Source organism: Thermobia domestica, chromosome 11, assembly GCF_964235325.1.
Source record: "Thermobia domestica chromosome 11, izTheDome1.hap1.1, whole genome shotgun sequence".
Taxonomy (NCBI): domain Eukaryota; kingdom Metazoa; phylum Arthropoda; class Insecta; order Zygentoma; family Lepismatidae; genus Thermobia; species Thermobia domestica.
Window position 1 is genome coordinate 159,712,920 of NC_137464.1, and position 24,731 is coordinate 159,737,650.

At 36.2% G+C, this 24,731-nt stretch overlaps 1 protein-coding gene across 3 annotated transcripts in view; it reads left to right on the forward strand.

Moving 5' to 3' along the window:
• Nucleotides 1-24,731, forward strand: part of LOC145664529 (phospholipid-transporting ATPase ABCA3-like) — a 705,558-nt gene that overhangs the window by 264,275 nt on the left and 416,552 nt on the right. For all 3 annotated transcript variants that reach the window (XM_081731273.1, XM_081731272.1, XM_081731271.1), the window contains exons 7-10: nucleotides 4,728-4,901; nucleotides 15,993-16,165; nucleotides 22,114-22,339; nucleotides 23,185-23,339. In XM_081731273.1, coding sequence (XP_081587399.1) covers nucleotides 4,728-4,901; nucleotides 15,993-16,165; nucleotides 22,114-22,339; nucleotides 23,185-23,339 — 728 coding nt within the window. The remainder of the gene's footprint in view (nucleotides 1-4,727; nucleotides 4,902-15,992; nucleotides 16,166-22,113; nucleotides 22,340-23,184; nucleotides 23,340-24,731) is intronic.

Below are 24,731 nucleotides of genomic sequence, written 5' to 3' on the forward strand. Positions count from 1 at the left end.
TATCACCAACATCAATGAGCTCCGGCTGAAGAAAGGTGAAATCAAATCTGAGCGGATACACTGTATCTTTAAGATAAAAAGCGCATTGTCATACATCTATCTGAAAGAGAAGCCTCGAAAAGCATCCCAACATTCCAAGCTTAGGTAGCCATAGATGGCTATTCGAAGAGAGCAGCTACAAATTGAGTAGATGAAAGGTCCTCCCACTATAGATGCAATTTTGGAGTTCCTGGCATGCAAATTTACCAGAGTGGATGTCTTCTAGTGTCAGTGTATTAGCAACAACTTGAAATGCACACCTGCCTGTAAATTTTAGACATATAGTAACATGTTAGAAACAGATGATATTTACATTCAGGAGAACAGATGAGTACAGTAATGAAAACATGTAACAAAATAGAGTAGTGCATCAAGATATATACATGGTTTACTTAGAAGCAATAACAAATGAAAAAAAAAATGTGTAGATAAAATTTCGTATAGTAGCATATGTATATAGAATAAAACGTAAAATAGGGTATGAAACCAGATATAGTAACGTTCATATAATACTTACGAGGCGTAGTAAATTAGATACAGAAAGTTTTCCAGTATACATTAAAGATGATTTCAATACTGTTATTTTTTACACTATTAAAAATATTTTAGGTTGTTTTCGTATATCATCATATAAAGTAGTATCTGTGTAAGAGTAATAAGTAAACAAGCTTATGACAAAATATAGAAAAGTAGTCTTATAACAGTTAGCTAAGGATAGAAATCAGTGGAGAGTTTTTGTGAACGCGGCATTGAACCTCCTGGTTCCATAGGCCATAGAGTTAGTTAGTTTAGTTAGTTTTATAACAGTATATATACACTTTACAATACAACATATTACTTGAAATGAATTATTTATGTAGTTTGTCAGTATATGAGTTTGTGTGTGTGACAGAGGGTGTAGAGTTTATGATCATTCATATGAATACTGTTCATTACTGCCTCGTAAATGGTATTTTGTACCTTCAGTATATAAGTAATTACGTCACTTACGGTTACATAATCTATTCATACTCGCTCAGAAAATTTTAATTGTGTATGCATGTTTGTTTAATTTCCTTTAATGTTTTGCGGCAGATTGTAATTGTAAATCTAGAAATGCAATAAATGATAACTACATATTTCTGCCGAAATCAATATCACAAGGTTTTATTCATATCGTATAATAAAAGTCAGAGCCATATATTGACAAAATAATATTTCTAATATTTGAATTATTAGAAACCTTCATCTAGCAGTGCATTAAATGAATTATATAGGTTATTGTAAAGATACAGCTATGATTCAGGTGTAGTTTGAAAGCTCTTGAAATACACAACTTTGTTTATTCCGTGGTATTTTTGCGTGGTATTGAGTTTCGTAGTTATTCACTATAAGGTTTTGCGATTGAATGTGTGACAACGACATTTCTCCACTTTCAGACACTATATTTCAAAATGGCGGCAATAATTAGAAAAGTTTTGGTGTTAAAATGTAGGTTTGGAGTATATTGTCAACAATAAAGCAAGAATTAATTTTCTATCTTGAAGGATAGTGCAATTACAACCCAGGCCGACGTTTTTAAACTTTTGAAAAGTTACGGAAACAAAACTCACTGATTCTGACTAATTTTAGGTCCCTGAATATGAAGATGATATCCATTTTACTACATCAGCTCGCAGTTTTGTGTAACGCATAGTAGCCAGATTTACCATACTAGGGAAAATGAGCTATCATGAAATGTACCGGCCAATGACTGTTTGCGTGCCGAAAGGGAATCAACTTCATATCGACGGTTGGTCAAGAACGACATTCGGTTTTAAGAAACCTCGACGTCCTCCCCTGCATACTAATTTTGGAGCAAAAGATTTCGTCGTTTCACAATAAACTTACATGCTCGTGTTGCAGGTTTTTTGCAGCGGACTGCACAATTTCTCGACTTTTCATTAAATATTCTTCAAAATGTTTAGAAAAATCAAATGAACAAAATCTAACTGTGATCACTTGCAACAAGTAAAGAAGAAGCTTTAAACGAATACATCAACTTATTTCAATATAAGAAGCTACACAAAATTTATCCCAAGTCTATAAAAGAACAGATAATAATTTACAGCAACTGGGTACTTAAGAAAATGTCAAATCAAATAAGTCAATTGAACAAAACGGCATTTTTCTAATTGCCAACTAGGTGTTTTAATTTGCCAACATGTTAAGAACTTGGTAACTTTGGGGGCAGGATCCCCGTTACTCCGCGTTAACGACGCCCCTGCCTGAAACTGAATCCACATACTTTTTCAAGTGTGGTAATAGTCGCTGAGCTCTGTCTTCAAAATTCACGTTTTCTATAAGAATAGGACCACTTGCTAGAAAAAATTATCTTATCAAAAAGTTACAAGGATAGCAAAAATAATAAAAGTTATCTGCAAAATAATAATAAATATCACAAAAGACACGCATAACGCAAAACTGCATTGGAAATGAAATATGAAAGAAATGGAATAGGAGTTTATATCTAACTAATGTAGGTAGGCCTACGAATTACATTATAAATTACAGTTAACCATACGTAGTTAGATTCTGACTTACCTCTACATTAAAATCAACAAGACCAGAATATGTGTTTTTAGGACTTTCTTGGGAGTTACTGGTTGCATAGCCTACCTAGACTCCTGGACATGAGGATCACTTTTTAACGTGGCGATCAGAAACCACGAGCTCCAGACGCAAGTGTTGCCAACTCCTTTAGAAGTCCTTCACTGTATGATGAATGGCTTCTGTGGTAGCGAAATGTTGTTTTCAGAACATTGTGCAATTAAAATGTAAAAGCAATGAAATAAACCTAAATTTACCAAAAATTTCCAGAATATATAGAACATTTCCCTGACTTTTCCAGAACTTATAAAATTCCCTGACTTTTCCAGGTTTCCCACGGTTTCTAGACTAGTAGACACCCTGAGCTACACTTTTCTATATGTGGGAATTGGCAACACTGGCTGCGTGCTCTTCGTTGTTTGACACTTTTGTTTTTGTCTTGTGGAGTGTATTGGTAATTCAGGGTGGTAAACCTTGGTTCTCTGTAACATATACGGCTCTTCTCTCTGTTTCGAGATGTTTTTGCGCTGCCTACGGGAAATTTTCTTTACGAATCTGTTGGGAGCTTCCGCTCGTACATTCTCGTTATTACTGGATTTAACTACCGTTTATTATTTATTTTGTTTGGTACTTTTTTTTTTCGTTTGGAGTTCTCCGTGTTTCTGAGAGGATCCCCTTTCAAAGACAGCCGCTCCGCTTCTACACGTACATCATTGCATTTTCTGAGGATGACTTACTATATTATCTTTTGTCTCGACAGCAAAAGATTTCCTCGTTCGTTAGTTATTTGTCATTACACCAATTCCTCGTCAAATTTTACAATTTTCTCAAAACTGCACCAAAAAAATGTAGCTTTTTGGATATAATCATCAGCGGGGTGAGGGCTATCGAACTAGCTAATGCCTCTTGAGTACATAATTGACATTTAGTGATATACCCGTTTGAATGCGACACTGCATGAGGAATTGCACAATCAGGCCTGTATTTATATATTGTGCTCCCTGTGCTGTAAATAATTTTCCGCCCCTGCACAACATTTGCCCCCCCCCTCGAAAACGACAATTTTCGAGTTGACGACAAGTTGACTTCATAGTTTTTGGGGTCGCTGAGATGAATAGTGACAGTTTGAATCTAACTCAACTTCAAGGTCATACTCCACACCCCAGGAAGGGGATGATATTTTAAAAGTAATCGAAAACGACAGATATTCATGTTGAATTGATAGTTTTCCAAGTCGCTGAGTTTAACAATATCAATTTTCATGATTTTCAAGTTTATGCTCACCCCTTTGGGTGGGGGTGGAGTGGATGACTTTTAAAAATAATCAGATAAGCTAACTAATCAGTAACTACTGTAATTACAGGGAATTAAACACATTAACATATTTACTCACGCTTGTGCGGGATTCTACGGATTACTAGTTTTGAATATTACTTTATTGTAAATCTTTAAAAAATCCTGAGGGCCGCGGTGGCTCAGTGGTAAAACATTCACCTGTGGTCTATGAGATTCTTGATTCGATCCTAGATTGCGTCAAGTGAGCTTAGTGGTGGACAAACGCCGTCTATGTGGCTTTTCTCCAGTGTTCCCCAGTTTCCTCCTACTTTCTTCATTCCACCATTTCATCCACCCTCATAATCACCGTCTCCTTTAGCCTGGTAACGTGGTACGTAAAACTTACAGATTTCATTTCATTTTATTTTTTAAAAAATCCAAAATTTTGCCGCCCACTAAAATCTGCCGCCCTGTGCTCGAGCACAGAATAGCACTTCCTAAATACGGACTTGGGTACAATATTGTTTTCGAAAACATTCAAGACTTGTATTCCTCATTTCAGGATGAATCATAGCTATTCTGTAGGCTGTGGTCCCACGCAGTATTAATCAGGTAAGTTGCATCTTCTTTAGGTGTTTCCATTATTGTGGTGCATTATGATGGATGCTATCACGAACTCTACCTTTTGAGGTAATGATCCATATGAATAACCATCCATAATTAATATAACTGTATGTCATAATAGACTTCTTCCTTTATTTTCATTTATTATTATTGTTATTAGTAGTAGTAGTGATAGTAAATAGTTGAGATAGCTATTAATGTGTTCTGTGTCGTTATTACAGTTCTCAGCGCCATGTCGCACATGATATATTATATATTCTTTACACTGCTTGCTGTTCTATTTTTCATTGATATCACCAACATTGACATGATAACAAAATTTATTGCAAGTATTATTTCACCAAGTTTTCCAGTTGTATGGGGCAGCAGTTTAATGGTAACATTAGAGGCTAAAGGTAAGTAAAAACATAACATAAATCATATTGTTTGTAGACTAGGCATTTAGGTCTGCTATACACTATAGGGTCTCATACGATTTTTCCTAGAGTCAAAACCTCAATGTATATGGCATCAAATTGCATGTCATTTCCTATGCAGTGTTGCCAATAACCTCTGAAAAAAATAGGCTAGATGGCCTTCAGAAATAAGCTCTCTTACACGAAAATTGGCTAATTTTGAACTGCTAACCTATAACTATTTTTTTAAAGGTAAAGTGTCAGGGAATTGTTGGTTGTACTTTATTCATCAATTTTCATTTTTATTTTTATTTTCAAAATTAGATGATTTGGTGTATGACTCCTAGCCCTAGCCATTAGAGAGTTACGCCCTCTCTTTGGCACAGAATTGTAGATATTGTTGTTTTAAATTATGTATGATGGTCTAAGTGCAGTTTTATAAACAAATAGTGCTGATAAGTAACAAACAATAACAACAAAAATATCAGGTGAGTGAGTAAATATACATATGGATACCAAAAAAAAAAATACAAATCTAAATATTGCAAATATAAAGGGAACTGGTATAGAAGGAGTGTGTTGTTCCTTATGAGATAAACATGATGATGTAAAATGAAATGCAGTGCTTATACGCAACAGTCACAAACATAGTGTTAGATAAATGAATGCAGTTTAGTTCTTCTGTCTCGGGGCGACTCGAGACTGATGGCAAGAAGGGGAAAGACCAAAGTTAGTATTGAACTGAAACATTGTGCTAAAATGGAAATAAATGAGGAAGGTGATCGGGTATATGATATATATGAAAGATGTCGTGTTCTTCAGCTGTAGGATGTGCGTTTTTGATACATAACGTGATAAGAACGTTTAACGTTGTACACAAATATTTATACGGTGCGTCAGTTTCGGCATCAGCTTGTAAAGTATCAAGAAGTAATGGATGGGAGACTGGCAGGCGAGAGACCATCTATTTCAAACGAATTTCGGCGAGGTGATGGATAAGGTGAGGAAAATTGATGTATTCATAAGTCAGGAAGTTCGGATATGGTAACTTTATGCGATACGCAGTTCTAATGACATGTCGTTCTAGTATGGATAATCGGTCGTAGAACTTGGTTTGAGCATTGCACCAAGCAATATGGCCAAAAGTTAAAATGGGTCTGAGGAACATTTTGTATGTGTTAATTAAGAGAGGTGCGGGTAATCTCCAAGTGGTTCCTGTGAGACGCCGTAAAAGATTGAGCCGTAAATTAGCCTTTTGTGTTATTTTCTCTGGATGAGCTTTCCAAGTTAATTAGAGTCAAAAACTACCCCGAGATATGTAGCCGTAGGAGTTGGACGAAGTTGATGGTCTTGCAGAGTAACGTTAAGGTTCCGTGGGTTACGATGAACTTTCGAGCGGCGTTTAGGAGGTAGAAAGACCAGTGCTTGCGTTGTGGCGGCGTTTAAACTTAATCGTCATGTGTTGCACCATTGTATAAAATGATCGAGAGTTGACTGTAAACGTGTGCTGATCTGATGCATGGTCTTGCCCAGAGTTAGAAAGGCTGTGTCGTCAGCGTATTGGAATAAGTTCACATTCTGCGTGGGTTGAGGTATATCGGGGGCGTACAGTATATAGAGGAGTGGATTGAGCGCAGAACCCTGTGGAGCACCAGAATAGGTAAAAATAGGGTGTGATGCAGCAAATCCAATGTAGACATATCCGATCCGATTAGTTAAAAAGATATATATAAAACTTAAATAACTGGTCGGTAAGTTTAATTTCCGCAACTTTCGAATGAACCCGTAGTGCCAAACTTTGTCGAAAGCTTTTTCGAGATCCATTAAGACGAGACAAGATGGAAGGCCTTTGTAAAACTGATTGGTGATCAGTGTTGACAGACGAAGTAATTGGTCATTAATTAAAAACGCTGGCCTTGATGTATGGGTAATTACTGGAGTAATTACGGGATGTACGACAGGGCCTCTACTACTCCGGTGTGAGAAATGTCAAACATACAATTCTCACTTTACACACCAGTGTCCAAACGCATCTACATGCGGGTATTGTAGTGGATCTCATGATACAAAATCCTGTAAAAATCAGCAACAACTTGTTCTGTGTGTAACGAAAATCTGCAACCTACAGTTACCGCTGTAAGGGTAAACCCCAAGCACAACCAGAACGCCCAGAACTCACAGTACCAATTCAAAGCTTCGATAAAACCACACCACCCGCTGTCTATCGCTCAGCCTCTCACTGTCGAAGATCTTCTTCGTTACATTACAATAGTACTATAAAATGTCTTTCCATTCCAACGCGAGCCCATTCTTCGTGTTGCCATTTCAACGGCAAAATCTCTGTTCAATCTACACTTTACTACAACATACTCAGTTAATTTTGTCCACTTCCACATCACACTTCTAGAAACAGCAGTCTAAAATCAACATGGCAGTATACATACTGGCTTTGACTTTACTCTTTGTTAACATCAGATCATTTCATTAACACAAAGTACATCTTGAGCCTCTCTTGCTAGAAGAGAAAGTTGATATTGTAGCTCTGAATGAGACAGCTTTAAAACCAGCCATTACTGCGCGACTTTCCGGCTATCAACTTCAACGTTATGATTACCATGATGCACATGCGCGCGCTCAAGGAGGAGTACTGATTGGCTTTTCACAAAAAACTTCCTTATCGGCAATACAATCCTCCTGTATTTGCAAATCTACCTGAACATATTTTCTTCTCTATTTATTATCCTTCTCTCACAGTTAATGTAGCTACCATCTATATCCGCCCTGATCATCTAATACCGTTCTCGTTTTTCGATTATATAGCCCATAATTTTAAAAACATAATTATCATCGCTAACATACATATTCATAGCAGAAGTGCCAGGGAAAAAGAACGATTTAAGGAATTTATTTTCACTACTTTACAGCTTTATATTCACAATCTTCCGGCTTCACTAGGCCAGCCAGTCAAACATCCCCGGATCTAGGATCACTTCCTTATCGATTGCAAATGACTGTGAACTGCAGGTTTTTGATACGATTGGAAGCATTCATTGTCCAATCAAACTGTCCATTAAGAAGGCTCGCCCATCTATACAACAGCTCGAACCTCATATTATTCATCGTTATGATAAAGCCGACTGGACTCAATCCCGGCAGTTCGTTCATAACTAGGTCTCCACTCTTCATCCACCAACTTCTGAACAAGAAATGTATTCCACAGTCAATCACATCACAGACATCTTACATGCCAGTGCTCAACAAACCATCTCTGAGGAAAAAGTTTATCCTTCTAAACCTAAATTGCCTCCACAATATCTGTCTTTAGTACAAAAATCACGGCATTTCCGAGAATACAAACAAACTGGAAACGAGGAATGTCTTCGTTATCACCGGAGATGGCATCGCACAGTAACTAATTATCTCATAGCCTATAAACGTCGAACTTGGACCAGTGCATGTAATAAACTAAACGACGAAGCATCTTCAAGTCGGTATTGGAAATCTTTCCACAGCCTCACAGACAGAAGTACCAAAATTTCGTATCCTTCCTTAGACAATGGTGTCCCTCTCTTTACTGACCTGCATAAGGCCAACGCTTTTGGAACAGAATTACAGTCAATTTTCACGCCTAGGATATCACCTCATTCTCATGACAATATAGACTTGGCTACTATTCCCGCTCTACAACCATCACTTTCACACATAATTGATGATGAGGATCCTCTTACATCATCAATCACTACACATCAACTCCAACGTACACTTCAGAAGAAACGCAACACCGCACCAGGCATTGATCGAATTTCCTGTCGGCTACTAAAAGAGGCTCCGCTTTCTTTACTCACGTTACTTGTCGCAGTCTACAACTTTATTCTCCGCACCGGTTTTACCCACTAGACTGGAAGATTTCCAAAATATGCATGTTTCTTAAACCTCATAAACCGGCAGGTGATGTAAGTTCTTATCGCCCTATACAGCTCACAACAGTAGTAAATTGTTTCAAAAAAATCCTGGTACAGAGGCTTCATCTACATATCCAAGAACATATCTTATTACCCGTACATCAAGGCCAGCGTTTTTAGGCCAGCGTTTTTAATTAATGACCAATTACTTCGTCTGTCAACACTGATCACCAATCAGTTTAACAAAGGCCTTCCATCTTGTCTCGTCTTAATGGATCTCGAAAAAGCTTTCGACAAAGTTTGGCACTACGGGCTCATTCGAAAGTTGCAGAAATTAAACCTACCGACCAGTTATTTACGTTTTATATATATCTTTTTAACTAATCGGATCGGATATGTCTACATTGGATCTGCTGCCTCACACCCTATTTTTTCCTATTTTTGCTTTATTATTTTGTACTTTGTTTGCTTTATTATAATTAAAAGATTGGAATGCTCAGTGCGTCCCTCTTTCTGTTTTATACAGCTTCGGCGCTGAAACGGAAATCAATATTTTAACTTCTAATGCAATTTTCGTGATGATTTTCTAAGAAAAGTATAAACATTTATAATATTCAAGAATTTAATATGAAATACATATTTTGATGAGAAGTCGGTCAAGGTCTAGATATACCGTAATAGGTATAACCTCATCACATTACTTGTAAAAGCGGGGCAGAATGTGGAAAATTCCTTCCCTAAGGGGAAAAGGGCTATTTTCTGAGATATTTAAATTTCCCTGTATTTATGTCCAAAGTAGCGAATGTGGGTATTTGCTTAAGTTTGTGATTAAAAATTTGGTTTATGAGCTCATATACAGGATGTCCCAAAAGTCATTGTAAAAAATAAAAACACAGATTCCTGGCACCAAAACAATAAAAAAGAATTATATGACCTACAGTCCGAAAGTGGACTGGAGCGGAGCTAGACAGATTCGAATGTGGGGGGAAATGAACTTCACACCTGCCAGCGGAATAATGATAGAAGCCAGGAAGGAGGTTCATAAATACTTAAAGATCATCTTGACTCGACAAGTTAAACGCATGTTACATAACTGCACCAGAGATTCTCAGTATGTCATTTAGGGATTCACCGGATATCTGTATTTCAGGGATATTGAAACGGTGGAAACCGTACAGAAAAAAGTTGTTTTCCGTCCACGATTGCACGCACATGTACAATGAGAGTTAAAGCAAAGACCACTTAGCATGGTTGTATAATATCAAAGGCCGATGGAAAGTGGTATACCAGATAGAAACTTGCAGATAGAGCTTAGAAATAAGAACAAGTATAACTAGTCGTGTAGTGCAATGCTGTAACAGGCAGAATATACAACTACGTACTTTATTTGAAACGTAGTATCTTATATAAAGTAGCACCACAAACTAGAAGGTCATACGTGCTAAGAACAAACGTACCTACAGAAGATGTACAGAGTGCTGTCCTCCCACGTCTATGCAACGTGCTAATCGTGAATTTCGAATGCATTCCATTACTCCCAGTGTGTCTCGTAAGTGTTCAAACGCATCCTCAATGCGGTTTTGTAAGTCGGCAAGTTCCTTTCCCTAAGTGCGAAGTTTCTTTTCCCCCACATTCGAAGCTGTCTGGCTTCGCCCCTGCCTCTTCCGGACTATAGGTCATATACATTTTTTTTTAATTGTTGTGGTGCCAGGAATCTGTGGTTTCATTTTTATCATTTTTTGGGACACCCTGTTTAGAACTAAGGAAACACATTTTTCAGCATTTTCTAAATATCAGCTCGTAAGAGGAAAACTCCGTTGATTCTAAAAGATCTAAATTTTTTTCTTTCTTTCTTTCTTCTTTCTTTCTTTCTTTCTTTCTTTTTTCTTTCTTTTTTTCTTTTTCTTTTTTTTGAGAACGTGCGAAAGTTGAGGGTTCTTGATGTGATATTCGTTATATAAACTCATAGAAATAAGTTAAAACGTATTTCAGTGTTTTCGAAAATTACGCTACCAAGCGGGAAAACGGGTAGAATCTATATAACATCTATAATTATCTTTCTTTATTGAGAAAGTCCCACTTGTATGGTTTTTGCTTAAATATGAGATGTGAAAGTTGATATATAAACTCTCAAATAAAAATTAAATAAGTATTTCAGCGTCTGTGAAAATGTCACTTCTGGGAAGGTTAAGTGGCCAATTTCTACAATATTAAGATTTCACAATATTTATTCAGAATCCCGGGTTCAATTCCCGGTAGGGGCACTCGGTCGAAAAAGTGTAAAAAGGTCTTTCTGGTCACCCATCCTGAATGAGGCTTTCCTGGGTTTTCCTCATTCACGCCAGACAAGTGCCGCAGTGGTACCTAACATATTGATCCCAATCCGCTTCCTTCCCTTTTCCTGGACAGTGTGCTTGCCGAGGGAAGTCATCCCTCAAAACGTGACGGGCTAACATGGACATAGATGCCGAAAGCCCTGAAATCTAAAATCATAAATAACAAATTTATTCAGGAAACGCTTAATGCAAGAATTCGCTTAAATTGAAGGTATGAAATTCGTTATATGAGCTTTTAATTCAATATAAAGGAAGCACGTATTTTAACGCTTTTCGAAAATTTCACTCGTTGAAAGGAAGGGGGGGGGGGCAAAATGTACGATTATATGGAAGAATGAAAGCCATTCACTGAAAATTCAAGCCATGCTAATATGTATAGAAACGTGATCCTTCCACAAAAAAATCCCTTCATTACAAAGCAAGGAATAAGAAAGAATTTATTTTAAAAAATGTGTGTATACTAAAGGAGTTGAAGGTGGAAAAGTGAGTCAAATGTTTTACACAGAATAGAATATTACATAAGTCAATGAAGTTAGGGACCTGAAACGTGGCATAAAATTTATCATTAAAAATATGTAGATGCATGTCTCAGCTTTGTTCTAAATTTCTTTTGAACAGGAAAGAGCCATTTCTATTAGTCTTTTCTTTCGTACTGATAACAATGTTGTCTGTTATTTGTGATCGCATCACGGGAAAATGGCTGGAAATTTTCAAATTACTTTTGGAATACTTACTATCCACATGGAGTTAGATTATAATCAACTACTTTGAATAAAGGACGTGTTTTAAAGGATTACGAGCTTCAAAATTGTTGAGGTAAATAGAGTAGCCTATATAATGAGCCACTCAAATTAGGAAGATTGAGTATGTATATAAAATCTTCATTGCAAATAAATGGACACGTGAACTAGCATTTCCCAAAATCCCGTTTTTAAGTTGCAATTTCCATATTTTTAATGACGTTGGTACAAGACGTTGTCTATTGTTTGTGATTACATCACGGTAAACGTTTTACCCCTTTGAAATGAATCTTAAAATATAACTGCTGCCTCTAGATTTGTCTCATGTCACAGTGATTGAGGAACGTATCGTAATAGGGCTGGGGAGTTCGAAATTTACTCCAAAAATAGAGTATCTACGAACTTTTATAATTACACTTTCATTGAAATGTAACTCTTAATAAGTAAAATGAGTTAAAATATTTTCCATAAACCTTCTCGCTCTGCACCAAGAGCGGGCGTTCTAGCTACTTTCCTTATAAAGCCTTAGAGACACAAGTACTTATTGGATTTATTATTCACTCTTTCGTTTATAAGACAAATGGGTGGCCCAATAAAACCTCTCACTGTCAGACTTTAAACGCTAATAAAACAAAAATTAAGATGTTTTTTTCAAAAATATATAATGATACTGAAAACAGTTTGTAATGGGATTATGATCAAATTAAATTTTGTTTACACAACCACTTATGTGGTAATGTACTTTTTCACTACACAAGAAAACAGATCTTCTGTGTCATTTTGCATGATGTTTTCACATGCTTTCGACGTCTTAAAAATTCTGCTCGTTTAAGTACTTGGACAATCATAATTTATAACTGTGAAAATGCTTCTTGTAAAATTCCTCTTATACTTTCCCAAGGAAGCAAACAGCTGCAGAGCGGTTTCTTCCAGAACATTTTGGTAACTGTAAAACAGACTGTTTCATAGCCTCAGTACTCTCAGGCGTACAGAAGTGAAGATATATATATATATATATATATATATATATATATATATATATATATATATATTTCCACGAAAGCGTGAAAGTGAAAAAAATGACTTCCAACCATGTTCAGAAGGTAGGTATATTGGCACGTGTCGAATCAAGTTGTTTAGTACACGACGTTATGCCTTCAGTCAAACTACTGGCGATCGACTAGATAAGAGTCTTAAGGGCCACCAGGAAGAAAGAAAGAAAAAGGAAAAGATAGGCTTATGTAATGGGGAGAACGAAATAAAATAGTCTATCTGCTCCTTGATATTAAGTGTTTGAAAACAAATGCAGTTTTGAATATTCTTGTTCTAATTTCCATAGAAGAATAAAAAGAAACGTTAATTCTCATATATAAGAAGAAAGAAAGAAAAATATATTTCATATATCACACAGATAACGAAATAAAATAGCATATTTATCTAAGCCTTGGAATTGAATGCTTCAAAATTGTTCAGAATGTTTTTAACCTAATTCTCATAGAAAAATAAAGGAATAATGAGAATTGTTAATTTCTATAGAAAAAGAAAATATAATTGTACTTATTAAAGAAAAAGAAAAAATAAAATATATTCAGTCTGTCCTGGCAATTCCAAATGCTTAGAACGTAATTTTTTGTTTTTCTTTTTCCTTCTGCTCATGAACATGTCATACCTTCAAACTAATATTCGTCTTGAACAAAATACTTTTCAGTAAACAAAAAATCTTATAATTGTAAACCTAGTAGTGTGTCCACGCACTTTGAGCATCTATCACCGCACTGATTCCACGAGGCATGGAATAAATTAGTGACGAACATAAATCAGGTGTTCTACGGAAGCTTTCCAAACTTCTCGAACATGTTTCTGCAAAGCTTCAACAGTTTTCTCCCGTCTCGGTTTCGAATTCTGCACCATTAATGCCCATATATTTTTGATGGGGTTAAGGTCCGGGGATTTAGATGGCCAGTCGAGAAAGAAATGTCACGATGTCTCTGGAACCACTGTTTCCTGAATCTCGAAGTATGGACACCGCTGTTATCTAGGACGTAATTAATGACAGGCATTTCGTGTTCCGGATATACGGCCCTGACGGTTGGTAACATATGTCATTCTAACATTTCCACATAGTCTCCTGAATCCATCTTAGGCGATATGTCTACCAATTCACCAACTTCTGCTGCTGATATCCAACCCCAGAAAGCAACGCTAGTTCTCCCACTTCTTCCCCTCTTTAGGATATGTTCTGGTGAATAACGAGTGTAATTGGGGCGCCACAGACATAGTCTTCCATCTTGGGCTTAGGAGAACACTTTCTCGTCTGTCCAAATCACGGTATCCCAGAACTCTTACGTAGCTGGCAGATACTGCAACGAAAACGACATTCTTGAGGCCGGCGTTCTACAGTCAATTTTTCTTTTACGGCAGGAATTCTGTGATGGATTCCCTACTACCACTACCAGCACTACTACCACATTCCCACATGTCAACTATACGACTTCTTGTTATTTATGAAGTATAAGACATGGTATCCTATTAAGCTGTAGCTCAAATATGAAGTAAATACATCAATCTGAGACATTTAAAGAAATAAAAGTAATAGTAGTAGAGTGCAATTGTGGATTACATTTTAATATTGTCTACCTCCGAAAAGCAAAGGAACGAGAAGCAAAGTGCAAAATATCTTATTTGTTTTCATCGACGGAAATGGGATCGTTACTAATTGTGAAATGAGTTTAATATACATAAATATAAGCTACTGAACTTCTAATAAGGAATGCTGTTATTAGAATCCTACTTTTTCCAGTCGTCGGATACTATTAACTTAAAAAGTGCAATGATTATTTTAACATAGTAAAACATCAGCATTATTCTTGTATTTTAAATATTCTAATTTCTCTTTGTGGCATAAGGGTAGAACTATCTTGAAATTTAGCTCCAAATATAATTTTTGAATCTATTCTAAGATAGAACATTTTTGTTTAGTTTAACGTCCCTCGTATATGTACTAAGCCTAAAGGAGACGTAATAATGAGATGCAAGATAATGGTGGAATAAAGAAAGTAAGCTAAAACGAGAGAACTCCAAGAACACCCGCGTTCATGATATTTGTTACCACAAAGTCCAGGAATCTCACGCATTAATGATAGAAATAACAAACAAATCATTATATGTTTTATAAGGATTCATAATTTCAAAGATTCTTCTCATCGTGCATGTATCTTTATTTTTAATACTAATTACAGAGTTACTTGCTGAAAGACTTTACAGAAAATAAATTACGAAAGTCTTTATCCGCTTTTTATAAACCCAGCTTTAAGAAAAGATAAAAAGCGACAAAATTTATTCAGATTTTGATTTGTTTTCTGGTAGGTTATAGTACTGACAATGCAAATAAATGTGATTTTACTTTGTTTCCTGAAGCACAGTTTCTTTTCAATCTTCTATGCAAAAGACAGGTCGGATAAATCACATGCTACACCACAAAAACAGCAAAATATTTTTCAAATATTCTTGCTTTTATCCTGCTAATTTCAATGTAGTTTTCACAGATTACTCCTAAGTTTTGGCTCCAAAGAAGATAGGCCTAACTGGACAAATGTATATTTTCGGGACGCTCGAACTGGCAGTGAAACAATTGAAAATTCGTTTAACCAGAACCACAAGCTTAATCGTTATTGTCTCTTTGTAGTTATGATATTTCCTACTCTCATTACGTATTTAATCGCTCTAGATTATAAATATAAATAACGTATCACACATTTGTGACTTAAAATTGTCGTAATTTTCTGTATGGTAGATACTTTGTTTACGTCTACAACGTTATTATTATAAATTGCAATACTAACGTTCGATTTCCATTCATGACTGTGGAAAGAATGCAGGGAAAAAGAGCCAGATCTAAAGGGAATTCCTAAGGATCTAAGATAATTTTTTCGGATTTACGTTAGTCTTTGAAAGCCAGTCCCACTTTCTGTGACCAGAATTGTACAAAATTCCAAATTTCTAGAGTTAATAGTTTCTAAGATCTGGTAAAAAGCGATAAAGTCAGTTACTGAATGGGTTTATTACATTTATCGAATATAGATTATTTTAAATAAAATATTTAAATTATTTCAGGTATAGGTTCCCAATGGGAAAATTTATTTGATCGGAATGTTACGCTGAATGAAATTTCTATGGCAGAAGTACTTGGTTTTTTCCTATGCAATATCTTCAGCACACTCTTCGTTGTGTTCTGCTTTACGAAAAAAGATTTATTGAAAAGATTGAAAAGCAAAAACTCCCTTAAGGTAAGTGACATATATCATACTGTGCAAATTTAATACACATTTACTATAATAAGGACCTATGTTAATCACTTCGGCGTTGTCCCTGTCAATATTAGTTAAATAACAATGAACAAGCTCTTCGTTATGTATCCTTTCAAGGTGAATTAAGTAAATAGCAATAAGCTACTCTTTCTGTGTTTTTCCTGTACAATATAAGTTAAATTGATGACAATGAATAAGTTCTTCTCTATTGTTCCTGTCAATTCCAGAACGAAATTATATGTATTTTTTGCTTAAACTTAAGCTTAAATGCGACCAGAAGTGTTACCGATCAGCTTGACGATCCCGAAGTTATGGATTTCCTCTCCCTTAGTCTCGAAGCATTATTGTGGGGCAATAAACTTAAAATATTATCAGTATTAATACCTCAATTGTAGTGTTTTAAATGTTTGAAGAACCTCCTAATATTTGTTTGTCCATCAACATCCAACTAGAATATATTTAGCTGAATTTATTTTTATATCTATCGTGATTACATTTTTATATTAATTTCTTTATTTTGGATAATGTATTCCTTTTTGGCGTCGAGTTATAACCTAATCCTGTGGCGGATCTGTAGGGATAGCGTGGGTGGCTACCACTCCCTCTGTTTAGTTCCAGTATTAATTTGTTAGAAACAAGAATGGATCTTCTTTCTGCTAAAAATGAAATGAACTAAAATCCTTAAATTTTACGTCCCACGATAATGCCGGTTAAGCTAAAGGAGACGGTGATGATGAGCGATGAGTGAAATGATGGAATGAAGAAAGTGGGGGGAAACGGGAGAACCCCGAGAAAACCCACGAGCACGGTGTTTGTCCACCACAAAGTCCACACGGCACAATCTGGGATCGAACCTGAGACCCCAAGCCTCGGAGGTGAACGCTCTACCACTGAACTACCGCGCCTTCTTTCTATCGGCTAAGTCAGCCTGTGTGACATAAGCTTGGCTACCAAAACATATTGTATTTATCCATACGTATGGACTGCACATTTAGAGTAGAATTTCTTTTAGGGTAAGTCAGTCTATGTGATATAAGCTTGGCAACCAAAATATATTGTATTTATTCATACACATGGACTGCACATTTAGAGTAGTATTTCTTTTAGGGTAAATCAGTCTGTGTGACATAAGCTTGGCAAACAAAATATATTGTATTTATTCATACACATGGACTGCACATTTAGAGTAGTATTTCTTTTAGGGTAAGTCAGTCTGTGTGACATAAGCTTGGCAACCAAAATATATTGTATTTATACATACACATGGACTGCACATTTACAGCAGAATTTAAGTGCAAATGTTCTCATCCTAGTTCCTTAGGTGGTGACCATAAGCCTGAAAAGAGGCACTCATTCTTTGCACGAACATCTGTGTGAAGAAGAGTGAGATGATTCAAGTTCTCTGAACTAAACATTTGAATTTTATCCTTATACTACACACACAGACACACACATTCACACAAAAACATATAAAAATACACACAACGGATAAGGGTGACATGCGAGATCTGAAACATAGGATGCGCAATTTTATTTAATCTCAAATGTTTGTCATTACAATCTTAAGTGCTTGTGGGATCCGTGCTTCCGAATGTTACTTCAACATTTAGAACATGTGGTAAAGTTACCAGAAATCCCAAATTCGCCGAAAGAATGCCCACCTTTACAAATTTTCAGTTGAAAAGAGTTAAAGCTGAAGTTGAAAAGAGTTCCTGCATTCATTGAAAAAATCTGATAACCTTAAAATATGAACAGAAAATAAAAATTCTAATTCCATATTTAATTATTTAAGGTTGTATTCAATCACTACGAGGGCTAGTCAAGAAAGACTTGGACTGATTTTTTTTTTCTAGGCAATTTATTATTACTCAGCAACAGGCACATGATCCTTTTCAAAGTAGTCCCCGCCCATTTGAATGCACTTTTTCATTCGAGTCTTCCAGTCCTCAAACACGTGTCGCAGGCCATTCTTTGAGAGGTCCTTCAAAACCGCCTCCGATGCCTTCAGAACCTCGCAATTATCGGAGAAGCGGCGTCCACGCAGTCTGGATTTTAGGCCAGGGAATAGAAAAAAAGTCGCACGGTGCGGTAGGCGTCTCCACCATCCTCAAACCTTTGCAACAGCTCCCTGCAAGTCTCCACTCGAACGGCCTTCTGCTCTGGTGTCAGGAGTCGCGGAATCCATCGCGCACACACTCGGCTCATGTGGAGGTGGTCATGCAAAATTTTGAAGGCACTGCCATGAGATATGCGTAGTGCGGCTGCCAGATCGTCGATACTGATGCGGCGATCTTCTCTAACAATGACTGCTGCCGTGTTAATGTTCACCTCAGTAACAGCTGACGCTGATACACCTGGTCCACCAGCTTTCGTGATTGTCATTCGGCCCTCTTTAAACTCTTTGAACCACCAGAACACGGTACTTCGTGGCAGAGCGTCATCTTTGTAGGCTGCTCTCAACATTCCTAGAGTTTCTGTTGCGCTGTTCCCCAGGCGATAGCAGAACCGTATAGCTGCAAATTGTTCATCTCGTAATGACTCCATTTCTTCTACAGGCGACTTCTAGAGGCGGCGCAGAACATCACCTGCAATAAAAAGTCGTGGTTACCAAACATGCAATGATTCCTTAACAACATTTTATATATATGCACAGCAAGACCCACCCTACTTGTATGCCAAACTATGAAGCTCCAGCGTTAACAGAACTGCCGGGAAAAAATCAGTCCAAGTCTTTCTTGACTTGCCCTCGTATTATTCCTATAAATACTGAGTTCCTATTTATTTGATTATTAACCTTTAAAAACGTTATACGAAACTTCTGCATCAACAGATTAAACACTAAGTAAATGGAATAGTAGGTATATTTTAGCAATTGCGTATGTTTCATTTTATTTACGGAACCAAAACCAAAAAGCATTACCACATTCTACAGCAGTACTTTGTAATGAAATAAGATAACTATGCATGATCCTGATCTTTTATAGGAGAATTAGAAACACTGAAAAATGTTCATCTCTTTTTATTTTCCCGAAGCGTATTAGCGTTTTCCGCTTCCTTTCCACTCCTCCGTCATTTGGGCAAAAAAATATTAAAAGAGTTTAGTCAAGCGTTACTAAGAGGAGAAATGTGTGATTAATGTGCAAGTAGATTTCTGTAGTTGTCAAATTATAGTTACCATATGTCGACAATACAAAAAGATAAGAAAGGTGCAGGTATAAATATGCTTTTTCAAGTTAAGATATAGGGATTATTTGCCATATGGTCAATGTTGCTAGATGTAGTTGCCACGCTTTTGTAACTGTAAAGGTAAATTGATCTTTCTCTTTCAGCATTTTCATATGGATTTTTGTGATGAGCATTAATATTGTGTTACGTTGAAGAGTAAGGTTTAGTTTTTACTTAACCTCTTCAATCCTTAGCATATTTTTAATGAAAATTTCAAGAATTTCTGTATTTGTTTGAATCTATAGGCTTGTCACGCATGCATGTGATGGGAAGAAACGGGTTACAGTGTTGCCAGTGTCGGGAGTCTGTCTGTTGTAGGCGACATTGGGACTCCAGGAGTCAAAAATGATTAAACAATGAGTTGAGTTGATTTTAGTTTAGCGTCCCTTTCAGAAGCGAGGCTATATGAGACGTGGACCTACTGATTAACGTGGAATCCGAACCACATGAGCTCCCGCCGGGAATCGAACCCTGGTCTCCCACGCCAAAGACGCGTACGCTAACCGCTTAGCCACGAGGGAGCTCAATGATTAAACAAACCATATATATATATATATGTATTGTGTACTTCCCTGGTTTAGTGTCTAAATTTTGGGGACGACATGAAATTGAACACAGGAAAGTCACTTTCCGTTCACCTTCTAAAATGAACGGAAATACGACAGTAAACATAGACTGAGCGAGAGGTAATAACCTGCGTGAAATGATAACTCAAATTCGATAAATAATCGTTCATGTATTTTCAATTAAGGTGTAAATTATTGTGTAATGTGTTGTGTGTCAGGATCGGGTATTTCATTCCTGCCAGATCAAATACGGCATCTCTAAACATTGAACCACTGACAGCTGGTTTAGAAAGTAACACATACCTCCAACATTCCTAGTAGTCCTTGGAAATGATGGTCAGTTCCGCAAAGGCAATCCCAGATGGTTGGCGTGATCGAAGGTCCTTAGGCCTCCTGGATGTCGTGGGTGAAATTCACAAACAGCGAGACAAATCTTACTTCTTCATGGTAACAACGATAGAATATAGTTTAACTGAATTCAACATAAACTACTTGTTTTTATAATACAACTCTTCTCGGTGACTGTAAATGTATAAGTTCTTTATCTTAGAATACTACTTCTCGTCTTCGCTCTCCGAAGTTCTCTCCGCCTCTACTTCTCTCTGCGCTGAACTCTCTCTACTTTCCCCAAGACTTCCCATCTCCTGGTTTTTGTTGACTTCCTCAAATCTGGAATCTGCATTCTCACCATGACGTCAGAAGCGTGTTCTCTTTCTGCTCCAGGAAACTTCTCAGTTTCCTCATTGTTGTACAGTGATTACAATCCCTAGAATGCCTGTGACCGCGATACTTGTGTCAGTGTTAACAAACATTCTATAAACTTCATGACATTAGATTTCCGTAATTCTTTCCAGTAATGCATAATTTAAATTTTGTTCTCCTTTTTAACAATTAGAATAATCTGCCAAATTGTGGTTTCCTTAATGCCAATATTATATAATCATTTTATGAACTACATGCAATGTCAAGCTTTTATGTAATCTGTTTTGCTATTCGTTTCTTTCTTAACTCTGTTTTGCTGAACATAATTTAATGATTAATGTCTGAATTTTACTTGTACGTGAAAAGATAGTCAAAAATAGAAAATTAAATAAAATAAATAACCAAATATATGCGTTCTGCCACAATATATATAAAATTCAATTTAGGAGGTATTGACATATTTTTTCTTGAATTACTTCTAAGTGTCACTTACAATAACATTTTAATGCTTTAAAAGTATCACAAGAATTGTAGAGGTTATAAATGAACCCTTTGTTGATTTTCTTAAATTCATGGAACATGTTATACCGCATATGTGTGGTGGCCAGAACTTTTTCCCGTCATCATTCCCACAATCAAGCACAGTTAATAAGTCCTTTTAACTGAAGGTGTAAGACTGTCTTTTTGGTTAAATGTAAATAAACCTAACCAGGTTAATTTTTGCACTCACAGGAGATTGTATTTCACTGCATATTAGATATTCGGTGCTAACAGTCTACTTTGTTAGGCAGTACAAATCTGTAAATAGACTGATCGCTATACGTCAAATGGGCTACCACTTAGAATGAGGATAAGCAATAGAGAACTATAAAAAAAAAAAAGAAAAGAAAGAAAAAAAACTAGTGATTTATATTTACACAGAAAAATGTCTGAGAAGTTAAGCATAAAATCCAAGCTATTTGCAATATATTTTTTTCTTAAGCACAGTTCACCTTCACTTGTTAATACACCGTACACCACGTACTGGGATTATGACTTGTCAGTTTCTTTTTCAAAAATAGGTATGTGTTATATAATAATTAATTACAGTTTGATTTTCTCATCCAAAAATACATCTTTTCATACCTAGGTATAACGGACAGATTTCGTGTTGTACAGTGTTATTAAGACAAGTAAATAATTAGATATTGAATTAAGAATGATTTAACCTATAATGTACGGAGGACCGAAGGCTTTGACCCAATAATTAGCTACTGCAACGTTAGTACGTCTCAAGAATCTTAGAAAGTGACAATGGTGCTGAAACGTAATAAATAAACTAATTTATAGTACTATCATCAATAGCCTTGGTCTGTAAGGAACTTGACTATTTAGTTTACATGTCTGTACATGTATGACAATTTATTATTTTTATTTTTTACATTATTTTTGAAGGATCTCAGAGTAAAGGGAAAAGCACCGCTGGATCTACCTTACTTCCAACACTGTCACCGCGAGAGAATGATAATAATCAGGAATTTAAGTAAATGCTATACACATGAAGATGGAACCAAGAAATACGTTTTGAAGGATGCCAACTTGGACGTGTGTAAGAATTTAATAACTGTGCTCGTGGGCATCAACGGAAGTGGAAAGACAACTCTGATCAACATTCTGACAGGTAACATGAAGACAAAATTTTGTGAACATCATCTATTTCATGTACGTGCGAAGAATTTAATTCTGACCACTAACATTTTGCATTAGTTTGGTGATTGAAGGGCTTTAGTGAAAAAGAGGAGTTCCGCTTTGTTAATTTTCAAGTTACCCTAATCTAATCTTGAATATTCCATCCCTCTTTATTTTATTTGAGCGTTTCAAAGGCCAGCGAGTGCCTTTATTATCAGAATATGCCCATCACTATTATTTCTAGAATTTCTCATATATTATTGAATTCTACGAATTCTTAGTTTAATTGTTTCTTATTTTTATTCCGAGTGTAATTTTTGTGATGAGCGGAAAGTAAATATGCTGAATTTTATTAAATCTTCTCGAGCTATCAGCCAGGTGAAGGTATTGACATCCGAATCAACGTTTCGAATGAAGGCATTGCATTCATCTTCAGAGATCACAATCCACAATCCCTGAAAATGAATGCAATAACTGCACTCCGAACGTCGGATGTCAATATCTTCACCTGGATGAGAGCCCGAGAAGACTTACTAAGATCATGTCACCAGGAAAAATTCAATTTTTTCTTCAGATGTACTAAATTTCGCTGTAGAATATATAGTTTAGTATTTTAAAAGTCTATGTCTATTGAATAGAGAATTTTTAAATCTTGCATTTTACGGGCAAAGCATATTTATTGTCATATCATCAAATAAAGAGAGCGTTGAATGTAATTTCAGAACTTATTTTAAAAATCTTTTAACCAGAGCTTAAGTATTGTTTAAAACATTAACTTTTAATTTAGATTTAGTTTTCCAGATATGTTAATAATATAAAAACACATTTGTCTTTCAGGAGTATTGGCTCCTACGGAGGGAACAGTGTATATAGAAAATCATGATATTTCTAAAGAGAAACAAATAGTTCGACGTCATTTATTCCTTTGTCCACAGGACGATAAATTCTTTAAAGGATTAAGCGTAGCAGAACATATTTTCTTCTTTGCTTCTGTAAGTAATGTTTCATAAATATAGGATATTTCTATTAATTCACTTGAAGTATAAACATTGTAGTCGAGTCAAAATACGGTTTGACCTGGGCAAAATTGCAACCTTTAGTTTTACACCTGTATTTTGTTTAGGTACCTCACCTGATGAAAATATCCAAAATCCGACAAAATCGGACCACGGGAACACCCCCAAAAACGGTTTCAAAATGGCGGACCATAGTTTTTCGAAAAAATCGTAGACCTTTACTTTGGAGGCTCTAGTAGCCCTCTTAATTGACATAGAGACATGAATGATACCTCGTTGGAACGCTCATAAACCACAAATTGCAACGAAGTGACTTTTGTACCCATCATGCCCAACCCGTAGAAGAAGAAGAAGAAGAAAGTCGATTTTTGTTTTTTTAATTAATATTTCTTGGACCCTGGCAACACTGCACGTCCTTATACTCCGGCAGAAAAATTCCTACGCGTAGACCAGACATTGATAGCAATAATATTAAAAAATTAAGGACGTACTTCAAGAGTAAGGGAGATAAAAATTCGGAACCGCGGACAAAGGAGGGTCACTCTGTATATTTTTTACTGTGGTCTAACTTCTGTTTCTTAGATCTAGCATCCTCCCTAATTGTCACAGAGACATGAAGCACACCGCGTTGAAAAGCTTATGGAACCCCCTTGCCAACAACGTATCGTTTGTGCCCCCTGTGCCCAACCTGTAGAAAAAGAAGAAGAAGAAACCTTTAAAAAATTGGGAAAATCTACACTTTTACCTTTCTTGGGCTCTGACAACCCTGATAATCGTTCCATGCATGAAAAAATCTTGTTTCTTTCTTTAAATCAAAGGTCGCTTTAATATAAGTACTATACATAAAACAAAAATATTCTTAAGCAAAAGAATGGGAAAAACGAAAGACTTTGGGAGGCAAATTACACATCTACAACTCATTGCCTACGCTAACACTGTCCTCATCATATTCATTTAAACAGTTAAAACATTCAGTTTCTTGTCATACACCACAAGCAATAGCAAATAGAAGGTCATACCATAATACAGTGTACAAGACAATTCGTTTTATAGAAACATAACACCTATATATAAAGCAAAAGAATGGGAAGACGAAATAATTTGGGAGGCAAATTACACATCTACATCGTCATCGCCTACGCTAACACTGTCCTCACCATATTCATTTAAAGAGTTAAAACATTCAGTTTCTTGGCACACACCACAAGCAATAGTACATGGAAGGGCATGCTTTCTGCAAGTATAATACGTTCTTGCACATCTGATAGCACAGTTGCAATGAACAATGGTGAGCAAATTCAATACCCATCAAACACGATGGTTGATGTGCCATATTTACGAACCGTATACTCAGCAAATGATGCAGCG